The following is a 13,010-nucleotide window of genomic DNA, read 5'->3' as shown; positions in this document are numbered from 1 at the left end:
CATATTATTTCCATTTCCATATTATTTCCATTTCCATAATTCATTTCCATATTAATTCCATTTCCATAATTCATTTCCATATTATTTCCATTTCCATATTATTTCCATTTCCATAATTCATTTCCATATTAATTCCATTTCCCTACTTCATTCCCATAGTATTTCCAAATCCATATTATTTCCATTTCCATATTATTTCCATTTCCATAAAAGTTCATAATTCATTTCCATATTAATTCCATTTCCATAATTAATTTCCATATTATTTCCATTTCCATAGGATTACCATAATTCATTTCCATATTATTTCCATTTTCATACTATTTCCATTCTTGTAAAATAAAATTTCCATATCCATTTCCCTAAAATTATGGAAATATTTATGTTTATGGAAATGAAAAAGTAAACATTTCCATAATATGTTTAGCAATCCCTGGTAGGTATTGAATTGCTTTAAATAATAAGCATATATTAAAGTGATAAACTATAATCATCATTTCTTTAATATGAGCATTAATTACTATCTCAGCTGGAATTCATGATCCTTGTTTAACCCTTCTCATGGCTGATGTTATTGATCTAGTCAATCACTACGACTGACTAGCACAAAAAAGAGGCGTGGCCTAAACGCTCCTTGTTGGCACCGGAAACGCTCGTGTAGTTATCACTCTAGGGGAAGATAACTCTATGGCTTTATCTACCGATATTGGAAAGAACAACAACATAAAGCAAAGCGCGGATGCGTAACATAGCAGGTCAAAACTACATAGAATATTTCGATGTAATAATGTTCCCACTACACTTACATTCAAACTAACGCTACAAATTCGAAAGCTTGTCCGTGAACTCTATGGTGAGCTTTAATAACAATTTTTGCGTGGTTTTTGGTGCATTAATAAAAGCTAAGGACTTGATGTTCCGCAATGTCTTTGAGCACTTTGTGACATATCTACCTGTGATATAGCCATTGTGTCAAACTTTTTGTTATTAAGCTGTTAAGTTGGATAAAAACCAGTTTATTCTATTAATAGTTCTTCAATTCTTCAATTGTCTGTTCAATGCTAGTGGTTGGAAAATTCGCTATTATCGCTATAATCTTTTTGGGATTTACATTTTGCAAAGTATATGCTTTCTTTGATTATCTTTTATGTCAACTCAAACAAATGGTGCATTATTTTGTCTGACGTAAAGTAATATATGAAATAATTGCGTTACACTGATCGATTGCAAATCACAAAAGACGTTTACAAACGCTGCATTTAAGTATTTTGATTGGTGGTTGGCCAATTATTCTTGTTGACAAGTTCAGCTGGTAACTAAGTAGAAATTGCCGCCAACTTCAGCCTATTTTCACAAGAACTTCGTTAAAATATTCAGGCTTACGTTAGACTAATGTTTATGTTGTTGCTTCAGTAGCCATATTGCGTCACTGTAATTGTTAGTTTATACATGCAGATACAGTTGGGTTAAATGGTGAATAAGAATTTACAAAGTTTATTATGGCAAAAAGTCCCACAGTGCCCTTCCACAGGAAGTCACATCTACAGCATATCCGATTAATACAATAACACCACATCTGCCCTCCCCGCGAAGCTGGAAAAAACAAAAGGATTCAAAACAGAAAACAACATTATGAATGATAAAACTATACTACCAATGAGTCTAACCCTAAATGTTTGTGAGATGGAGCAGCTATTTTACATGTCAAGAATATGACGTGGTTTTAGCTCCCGGCCAAAGCTCGATCGTTTTGGCGAAGCGTTTGACGTGGGGAGCTCTACTAAATCAGATTAGTTACGACGGATGGTTTTGCCGGTATCGTCTTGTACAATGAAAGATTGTGGGATACTTGCGGGTGCACCTGTGACTTCTACATTGCGATCAAGGTCTTTCACATAAACAACGGTACCACATTTGATAGGAGACCTTTCTCTAGCACGGTGTCTGAGATCAAAGTTTATAGCACTTTTTTGCCGGCTTTCTCATTCCTTAGCAGCAATGCCCTCGGTATTGATAGCTACCGGTTGTAGCACAACGGGTAATGACGACCCCGTCGTACGGACACATTTCCCCATAGGCAGTTCCAAGGGTGACTTCCCGTTTTCAAGGGGCAATGATCGGTAGGCCATTAGAACAGGTTAGGGTCGAGTTCCTTTTTAGGATGGATTTTACTACTTGGACGGCGCGTTCAGCTGCCCCGTTACTCTGTGGGTATTTGGGCGAGCTCATAATGTAAGTGAATGAGTATTTGGCGCAAGGGTTTTGAATTCCTCGCAAGCATATTGAGGCTCATTGTCCGACACCAACATTTTGGGCACGCCGTGACGAACGAATATGCTCTTAATGTGACGAATAACTTTGGCGCTAGCCAGGCCATCGAGCAGCGCTACTTCAATATAACGCTAATAGTAATCTACCAGCAGGAGGTATGTTTTACTCTGGAACTGGAACAGGCCGCTGCCTACTCTCTCCCAGTCTTTCTGGGTAGTCCGAAGAAGTAATGGCTGCACATAGGCCATAGAAAACATCCGACATGAAGTACATTATTTGAAAACATTCACGATTGTTGCGACATTTCAGGCCACCAAACAGATTGTCTGGCTCTTTCGCGACATTTCGTTATGCATGGGTGGCCAGGGTGAACTTGATTCAACACTTCCAGTCGATTAACTTGATGGATAATAATTTGACTGTCTAGGGCCAGAATTGCTTCTATCAGAGAGAGCCTTTCATGATTTTCAAAGTATGGTTGGAGGAGGATCTCGATTGGCAGAAGGTAAGCAGGCCATCCGTTTTTAACATAGTGTATGACCCTTGCTAAGACTTCATCTTCCCGCTGAAGTATGCTTAGTTTGTGGAGGCGAGCAGCAGGAGCAGTCTGGTGCAGCGGCAGAACTAGCATGAAGTTCTACATCAGCAGTGAACGGATGATCCTCATTGGAGGCAACAGCGCAGGAGCATGACAAGTCGTCTGCAATTATACTATCTTTCCCAGGAATGTAGTCGGTGTGATAATCGAACCTCATGAGTCTTGTGCGAAATCTTTGGATGCGAGCAGGAAGCTTATCTATTTCAATATTGTTCAAGAGTGGCACGAAAGGCTTATGGTCAGTTTTTATTGCTACTTTCAGGCCTATTATATACTGCTTGAACTTTTCGCAGGCCCAGACGACCCCTAGCGCCTCCTGCTCAATTGTTGCGTAACGCTTCTCGGTGGCGCTCAATGCTCGGGACGCGGCGCTTACCAGTCTCAACCTGCCATCATCTTGTCTCTGCAATAGAGCAGCTTCTATGCCTTCACGACACATTTCAGTCTGAATTATTGTTTCCTGACCCGAATTGTATGCGGCGACCCTCTACAGATTTTTGTAGCTCTTTCTTGAATTGCTTAAACAACCGTTCTTGCGATTGCCCCAGTACCACATGCAGTTTTTTCTCAACAGCTCACGTAGGGTGCTACTAATACTTCCAAGCTGAGTCGAAAATTTACTAAGCTTGTTGCACATGCCGAGAAAGCTACGAATGTTTCTAGTGCATGTAGGCGTGGCAAAACTTCTGATGCCTTGAATTGAATCTAGGCTAGCTCGTATGCCAGTGGATGATATCACATGCCCTAGAAATGTTATCTGGCTACAGGAAAACTCACATTTAGAAGTGTTAATGGTCATGTTTGCGTCCGGCATTCTTTCCAACACCGCACGAACCCGCGCGTCGTGTTCCTCTACATCTTTTCCCCAAATACAAACATCATCCATGTGACAGATAACTCCCTCCAAACCACTGAGGACTTGGGAAACAATTTTAGAGTCAATTTCCGGGCTAAATGATAAGCCGAACGGTAGGCGGTTGAACGCAAGCAAACCTCCCGAATGGGGTTAAGAATGTAGCCAGATACGTATCCTGCTAGTTGGCATTGAGTTTGGTGAAGATTGGCGCCTGTACCCAACTTAGCTAAACTAAACTGAATGTGAGCCACTGGGTACACTTCGCGTCTCACTCGCTTTTTCAGTTCTGTAAAGTCGACACAGATTCTAACTTTGTTGTTCTTTTTAGGCACTACTATCATTGGCACCAATCGGTTGGTCGATTTATGGGAAAGATTACCTTGTTAGAGACCATGTCCTCTAACTCTGATTTAATGCTGTCCATTAGCGGATACGGGACTGTACGAGGTGTGTAAATGGCGAATGGTTAAGAGTTGTCACTCAACTCAATACCTACACTATGCTCCACCTTACCTAGCCCTACAAAAAGCTTGGGGAATTCTACCATAGAAATATCATTACCGTTACCTACATCATCAACATCACATCTACGCGCTACTAGGCCTAAACAAACACAAGCATGTCTACTAAGCAATGCTTTTGGTTGGTCCACAACGTACAATATTTTGTCATGACAGGCGTTATCGACAGTTAGCCTACTTTGGAAGCCTCGTAGAACAGGTATTACATTTTTACCGGGGCCAATGAGCCTTTTCTGGCACTATTCCAACTAAACGTTTGGACATAGTTTGCTTGCCAAGACTGACACGTCAGCTCCGGTATCAAGTTTGAATTGAACTGGTCGATCGAGTTTGTCTACCACAACTGATTTGAACCACAGGCTGGAGATTCATCATGAGTAATAGACATTACCTCCCCCAAAAATATGCTGTGTAGGTTGGCAGTTACCTCGCCGACTTATTTTTTAGAGAAGGTAGGGTTAGTTAAAGCAGACCTGCACATTTTACTATAATGTCCAACACTGTCACATGTATTACACTTGGCATTTTTGGCGGGGCAGGTGCCATTGTTATGAACAAAATTCTCACATTTCGAACACGGTTTATCATCTGTCTTGATATCTGATAGCTGTGTAGTATCTGTCTTGGTAGCAGCAGTAGAGCTTCGGTTTCCACCAAATTTGGAACGTCGGCGGCGTGAAGGTTAGTGTATGGCATCGACTGAATTTTGTACATCTGCAGTTGGAGTAGGATGAGAACTAGCGAGTTCTCTAATGTGGATTTCAACTTGCTCTGTCTGATGAGCCAAGTTGATGGCAACTTCTTCGGTTAACTTATCCAAATCCATTTTATGCATCTCCCTGCTGCAGGCCACATCCCTTATGCCTACTACCATTCAGTCACGTATCTGCTAGGATCAACTAGCAAAATCACAATGACCAGCAATGTCATTCAATGCTCGGACACACTGTTCCACGGTTTTCCCAGCTGGTGGATCCCTACGAAAGAATCTTGATCGTTCATAGATAATATATCTGCGTAGAGAAAAATATTTTGTAAATTTGTAATAACAGTGTTATAAACTTTGCGCTCTGCATCAGTCAGGCTTAAACTTGCAAAAATACTCTTACTATCCATGCAGTACAAGAAGCTGCTAATCTGCAGTTCTTGATCCTCTCCTTCTGAGAGTTTGGTAATAGCTCGATATTTAGTCCATTTCGAGAACCATTCTGACCATTTATCTGGTTCGAAGTTAAATTTCTGAGGTGGGCTAAATTTGGCGCCGGCCGCCCTAACGCTAGATATCGAAAAATCTAACTAATGCACAAAAAGGCAAAATCTACACAAATTTGACTTCTGGGACAAAACTGACATAAAAAAAATTCCCCAAACGTTGGTTTACAACATGCGACAATCCAGAGTGCCCTTCCACTGGAGGTCACATCTATATCCGGTTAATACAATAACACAACAGTAGTCAGATTGTTTTATCACTGGTGTCGAGTTATAAGCTCATTTTTTTCTTTTCTGATCAACTGGCACATTAAATACCAACTGATTACTAATTGAAATACATTAATACCACTCTTCTTGTTATAAGTACAATAAAATTGGCCAATTCGAACAGTCAGGACAGTTGTTTGTTTACATATAACTAAAACTGATAAAAAAGATTTTTAATTATCAGAAACTATACCTGTTTTTATTAGTGAAGTCCGGTGAGTGATAATGATCATGCCACGTTTCTTCTTTCGATAATCAAATATGTTCGTTGCACATTGTCTACATAAAATTTAGTAATTATCTTGTTCTCCATGCACAGGATAGAGACTTTTGACTTTATTCTTTAGTGTATATGCTTTGTAACCGTGTCAACCATATCAAATTATTGTTTAACTTGTAAAACACTATACTAATTTTGATTGTTGAATTCAATCTAGAATATAGTGCTTGCTTTAGCTATTTGGTTTGTTAAACAATTTTGAGATAGCTATTAAGCTGATCATCAGCCTACTGCTGTTAGAGTTGAGTACTATTCAAATATTTTTAATGGTAATTACATATGCCAATTCTAAGTCTACTTTTGTTATGAAAATACTATGTTTTTTGTACCTCATGTATCTTATACCTCATGTAACATAAATTCCAAATAATTTTAAGAATTTATGTGAAGTTTTCGCTTCCTACTACGTAAAAAATTCCATGTAACGTAGTGTCAAGTCGGACGAGTTCTCAAATTCTATTTGAATATTACTCAATCTCACCAAACCAAGTTATATCTATTATATGTACGTATATGCTTAGCTTGTTGCCAAAATAAACACATTGACATATATATTATAATTGAGTTTAATCAGAATATTAGTTCCTTGAAGCGTCATCGAAATGTAAATTATGGAAAGCAATTGCAATGAATCGAGCCACAGATGTTTTTTTGTACTAACTGCTACAAATATTATCTAGCAGATACTAAAAATTAAACTTTTTCTCATTCCTACACCCTTCTCCTCCTATTGGGTATACTCTATTTTGCCTCTAGCTGCTAACCCCTATATTAACGCTTTCTGATTTTGCACAGCTGGTGTATTTTTTCCTGATTTATCATGCTCAGTATTTTCTATTCACCTTAATGGCATGCACTGTTTTACAATACAATCCAAAAACATAAATCATCTCATAGTTGAAATATGTTTATTAGCTCACTTATCATTGTCTGTCGCATTTGATACATGTAATAGCCTTGTCTGTGGCTATTGTGTGTTAGGGGCACTGTATATAGATTAGAATTAGTTTAGTCGAAACCCTTTTTTTCCAGGTAACTTTTGTGCCTTTTGCCAAATGGTAGAATTTTTCCATATTTTTGTCGACCCAAACTTTAGTAGGGCAGCCGTCGTTTGCGAGATAAGCAGCGCTTCTACAAACTGTAATTGATTTGGAACTTTCCAATTCGTAGCTGTCTTAACCTTATGCGGCTCATCAGTGTAGTATACCAGCTCTCAGCCTCATTTTTTGATAACTAAATACATGTAAAATATTTTATCAATACACAAAATCATTGTTGTTTAGATAAAATTTGGTCTGAATTATTGTTGGTTGTTGTTATATATTACGTAATCTACATCAAGGAGTTTTCGGTAATAGTAGATGGGTAACGTTGGTCCATCAAATTATGTATCGTGAGGTCGATAAGATGAACAACGCCGATCTGAAATGTAACTAATTTTATTTACGTATAATACCTCGGCAAAATATTAAGTAACCTGATTGAATAAGTTCTGAAACAGAATTGATTCTTGCTGTAGAGGACTACCTGCTTATAAACACAACTTCTAGAAAATTCCTCCTGAATGAACATGCGCATTCTGCATCAACTGCGTAATCATGAGAAATGCACAATGAGGCATGCAGTGATTATGTACAGAGCATATTCAAATAAACTATGCAATAGTGACAGCAAACCATGCTATACGTCCACAAACTACATGAAGTTTTAGCGACGCTCAATAAGATTATCCGAGACAAAAACAAAAGTGAATAATAATAAAACTACATATACATTTTCATGTACTAAACATGTACAGGTAAGTCTGAAATTTGTGACATCATGAGCAATTTTTAGGATTTATAAAAAGTAAATCTAAATCATCTAATAATGAAGTTGGATTGCGTCTCTTACATGTGCTTTATATTTCGAAGCTATTAATAAGGGAATAAACAGACAGCACCGCAGTATGCGGGCAAACAATTAGTTAGTCTGTGGACACTACTAACTTTGAATTGTGTTTCGGCTTACAAGAACTATATACATGAGAAACCATAAACAAAATGACCAGTTATATGTTCAAGCTCAAGAAAACTTGAAGGAACTTCGAAAACCGTAGTACTCTCACCGTAGTACTTATATAATTTAAATGAGGCTCTTAAATCTATGCAAACATGGAGGTGTTCCATCTTGACAATGTAGAGGTCAACTCTCCTGATCAAGATACTAATAGTAGTTAGTCATTTTTGCTGATCCCAGTGTAAACGCTACAGGACTTTTCACTGGAGAAATTGTCGATCAAATCAACTTAAGCCAATGAAAGGTCACACACATTGCATGCATGCCCAATGAGTTGTCTTCTCATAGATGAATCAGTAAGACAACTCATCTAGCTTGTATTACCATTTTATTAAAACACACTGTTTTAATGTGAACCTAATCTATAAGTGAACCTAAAAGACAGCATCTTTGCAGGATTAAGGCACAAGGTGTAACCAGTGTGGGCCACAATGCAGCGCACAGAAGGTAACATTGAGCACGAGTTGAAAGGAGCAATAAAGTCATATCTCTCGCAGGTATCTTGAGAATTCTGTCTATATTGCAGCTTTATAACTTAGTGATTATATATAATATGCATTACTATAATATTAGTGATGCATATTCAATGATAGTCCAACTGATTACATTCAGGTCGCAGTGAATGTCTCCCTACTTTAATTATTCATATGTTACTATATCTATAGGTAGACGTGGATGCCAGACTGCAGCAAGCTTTAGCTGGTGGTTACACAAAAGCAGCTGTTGAAAATGATCTTCTGGGTGATCTTGAGCAATCTGGTAACGAGTTGTCTTAATTTGGAATTCTTTGAGATGATAAGCACTATTTGGTAAGAGTAGTGAAAATGCATAAGAAAGAATTGGCATTGTTTTGTAGGATTTATTGATGAGCTGATTGATGAGTTTAACATTAATTCTGACATGAAGAGGCGTAAAAAGCTACCAGAAACTCGAGGTAATGCTTACAACTTAGTTCTTTCAGACTCCTATCATTTTGACGCAGAGTAATGCAAATATTCACCATGATTTTTGTGATTTACGCTTTTGATGAAATCGCAATTGCTGAAGTTTGTATGTAACGTTAAAGGCCTGGCTACACGCTGACAAACACATGCTAGTGTAGATATTTGCTTTGACTGAACACACCGACGCATACAGAGTAACCAAGGAGTATTGACCCAATCCTGTGGATGCCCATAATGTCCTTGCTGGATTTTTTAATCCACACATTTAAGTATTATCAGAATGTTTATAGTCTATTTTGGTGATAGTATCTATTATACTATGTACCATCTATTATTTTATTATTTACTATCTATAGCAATAGCATTTGTGTAGTTATTTTTATAGCTATATACTCTGTTGGAAAAAACCCTACAGGGTAATGGTGAAAACAGTCAAGTACAAAAATACCGTAAGTTTATGACGTTGAGTGAACTATAGGAAAATATTTTAACAAACATACTTAATTACCAAAAAAACTATCTGCAATGTTTTATGACCAGTTTCTATTTGTAATATTAGCTGTCATATAGCTGTTACAAAAAGAGGCTTCTTTCTCCATATATAAATAGCTTTTTGTGTGAAGCCCTGTTGTCACCGTTGTTCTAAAACCACTTTTGAACGCAAATTGCTCATGTTAAAAATGAATGAAATTGAATCCAGTTCGCTTTCGTCAACTATTTTAGCCAAATACAGCTGCGATGGTGTTGTCTATATAGATGTAGACCAACATGTTCATTTTGAAGCGACACACCAACAACACCTTGCCGACGCTTAGGCAACGCGTTGGCTATGCAAACGATGCATTTTGCTAGTGTGTATAGCTAGACCTTAAGATTCTGGTATATTATATTTTACTAGATGAAAACAAGCCCTCTGTAGCTCACCCCAACATCAACTACCTGAGGCGCCAGTTATTGGTGCAAGTGCACACTGGGAAAGCTTTTACCAGCCATCTTCTTGATCAGCCGACTCTTCCAGGACACACACCACCTACATACACTCTGCACCTCTCATTCAGGGGTCAAAGGTTCAGGAGTCAACCGACTCCCTGCTCTGATGAGCCCAACATAAGGGAGAGCTTTCTACTCGAGCTCCACCTCAATGATAACAAAGGTGTGTCATAGAACATCTTGTTGAAACTAGAAATGACCTGCAGTAAATTCAGATGGACTAAAACTTAGAATTTGATGAGGATATAAATACATTAGTAGGTAGAACAATGGTGACGTACTATGCCTACAAGGGCTATTATATAATAATATTATTTCTTCTGAAATGCTCTTAAAACCATGCGCAGCCTTGATTTGCAGTAAGCTAAGTAGATGACCCACGCGATTCTCGAGGGTTTACTCTTACACAGTTGATCTTGGCAGCGAAGGTAATAATGTTAGAACAAAAAGTCAGTTTTGAAGATCAAAACACTCGCAAGGCAAGCTCTTGGCTGTGATGAAAGAAGGCAAATTTAGACATGAATTGGGTGAGCGTAAAAGACAAATAGCCCCAGGCTGACCATGGCTTGTGATGCACCGTAGCAGTCATTTTATCAGCTTATAGATGTAGTAAAGGCAGGTTCACACTATATCGCTGTATCTAGGCATTGATGCCACAATACTTAGGTGATCGTCGATGATAACGATGTTCACCCATTATCACAAACCCATCTGCGTTTGTGTCAGCAAATACTCTGTGATATAGTGTTCTCATTTTACTTTTTAAATTTTTGTGAAGAAACCTCTTTGTTTTTGTGTACTTGAATCAAATACTAGTCCTGCAGCGGAACTATCATAAACGGAAATAAAGAAATCACGCTATCCGCGAATTACTATCGCCGAAATGGCTCACATTAAAAAGGTAGTCGTCGATGCTCGGCGAAATATCGTCAAAGTTGGACAGTTGCAAACCTTCCCGGCGTATCTGCGTTGCTTCGTCGATGCTATCTACTCCCGGTTCCCATAATCGACGATGAGCGCTGAAAGGAAAATGCCGACATACGGCGCTTTAGTGTGAACCAGCCTTCAAGTAACAACAATTCACAGTGCAAATCAGATTATCACTGGTAATACTTATTGAGCAGTTTTATAAGTAAGTCCATAGTTGAGTGTCTGGTAGCTAGTGTTCCACCTCGAGACCTCGATCTTCTGCACACAAAGGGCAAGGTCAGAGCAGATTGTACAAATACAAAAATGTATCCATATTAAATTTTGAGTGGTGGTTATAGAATTGTACCAATCAGGTTGCCTGTCTCATCGTCCTTACTATACCCGTTGCTGTAGTTATAGGATGTTGAGTGCCCAGATTTGTAAATTTTAGATAAAATGTTGGATGTTACGGAGCTTCTATCTATTGGCGATAAAATTCACATGGTGCTTGTTAAGACAGACCCTAACAGCGACACTCATCTCATCTCTTCCCAATATCTCGAATATAGAACTGTCCTCAGCTCTCCAACAGGCAAACGCTCGCTCTCCGTCGAAATGATGGGAATAGGTAAGGCTGGTTTTAGGCTGTAACATGGCTGTAAAATTTCTTCTCCATAAATAACACATAATACAAAATTCTGTCTATACATAGAAGTAGATTTGGTTATACTACTGTGGTCATACTACTTACATAGTCTTCAGATCCATTTTGGATTACTAAATAAAACTAGAGCCTGGTGTTAGCTGCTTGCACTCATTTCTTATCCATCCATTTGTTTTTGCATCCCTAGCATAGCCCAGTCATGCTAGATTTAGTCCACTCTCCTCACCTATTTTATTTCATAAATCATCTAAGGTACTTGGTGACTACTTTGGTTCTGACTAAGCATAAAAATCTATCTCTAGAATGTGTGCTAAATGATACACATAGTTAATGTATATCAATAATCTGAAGCATGATGCTGTGTTTAGTGGTCGATATATCTATGTATGGATATATAAAATATATTAAGAACTGAAAACTTTAAATACTGTTTACTACGAAAAGTTTCATGGTTGTTACCATTCATCAGGTAAAGCTCAGTAAAATATTAGTAAACAGTTTTTAAAGTATTCAGTTCTTAATATATTTTATATAAATTCTCTATTCTAATATTGAGCACTCTCTTCTATTGAACTGCAACCTTCTTCTTCATCAGTATGTATATATAGATATATAGATGTCTATTGTCTAGATATATAGATATCTATTGTCTATAAACTCGATACAGTCGCACAGAATAAATAACAAAAATGGTAATTAAAATGCTCCACAAAAGATTGCTACGACTCGTCTCAAACTTATGACATTCAGCTTACGATATCAACTCTCTACCAACTGTGCTCATCCGCCCACCTTCCTGATTTGCAGAATAATTTTTACTATAATAAGAGCGATGTTCCGTAATGTTAAAAATGTTCACATAAGGGAAGAGTTATGAGCAGACTCACTACGGCTTGTTGAATGTGTAAAAGCAGGACAACTCCAAACAATGCAGGGCTCAGAGATTTGCTGGATAGTGAGCAAATCGTAACCATATTCACTCATTTTCTATTACTAGACCTTGCAATACCCAAGCCTACTGCGTTTACTAAAACTTATGGCTGGTTTACACTATATCGCTGTATGGCGGCGTTTGTGTTTCAGCGTTCATCATCGATTATGTGAACCGTGTACCGATGGCATCGATGAAGCAACGTAGATACATCAGGAAAGTTTGCGGCTGTAAACATTCCCGATATTTCGCGGAGCATCGATGGCGGCCTTTTCAATGTGAACATTTTCGCAAATAGTAATTCGCGATCGTGGATAGCGTGGTTTGTTTCTGTTTATGATAGTTGCTGTGAGACGAGTATTTTTCATTCAAGCATGCGAAAACAAAAAGTGTTATTTCGCGAAAATTTTAAAAGAAAAATGAGAACGCTACGTCACGGAGTATTTGCGGATGGAAACGCGGATGGGGCTGTGATAGTGTGAACATGTTATCGTCGACAGTCATCG

General features: G+C 38.2%; 1 protein-coding gene across 3 annotated transcripts in view; it reads left to right on the top strand.

Moving 5' to 3' along the window:
• Positions 1-840: 840 nt before the first annotated feature.
• Positions 841-13,010, top strand: part of LOC137391781 (centrosomal protein of 76 kDa-like) — an 18,211-nt gene continuing 6,041 nt past the window's right edge. Inside the window, exons 1-6 of one of the 3 annotated variants that reach the window (XM_068078314.1) lie at positions 841-853; positions 8,463-8,563; positions 8,732-8,825; positions 8,923-9,000; positions 9,930-10,163; positions 11,361-11,537. In XM_068078314.1, the coding sequence (XP_067934415.1) occupies positions 8,498-8,563; positions 8,732-8,825; positions 8,923-9,000; positions 9,930-10,163; positions 11,361-11,537 (649 nt within the window). In that variant the 5' untranslated portion in view covers positions 841-853; positions 8,463-8,497. Of the gene's footprint in view, positions 854-4,084; positions 4,173-8,462; positions 8,564-8,731; positions 8,826-8,922; positions 9,001-9,908; positions 10,164-11,360; positions 11,538-13,010 lie in introns of those variants that run through there. The other 2 variants (XM_068078311.1, XM_068078312.1) reach the window with 2 other exon arrangements.

This window comes from Watersipora subatra, chromosome 3 (assembly GCF_963576615.1).
Source record: "Watersipora subatra chromosome 3, tzWatSuba1.1, whole genome shotgun sequence".
In the NCBI taxonomy this organism is placed as follows: domain Eukaryota; kingdom Metazoa; phylum Bryozoa; class Gymnolaemata; order Cheilostomatida; family Watersiporidae; genus Watersipora; species Watersipora subatra.
The sequence above is the reverse complement of the archived record's forward strand: the minus strand, read 5'-3'. Positions and strand labels throughout refer to the sequence as shown.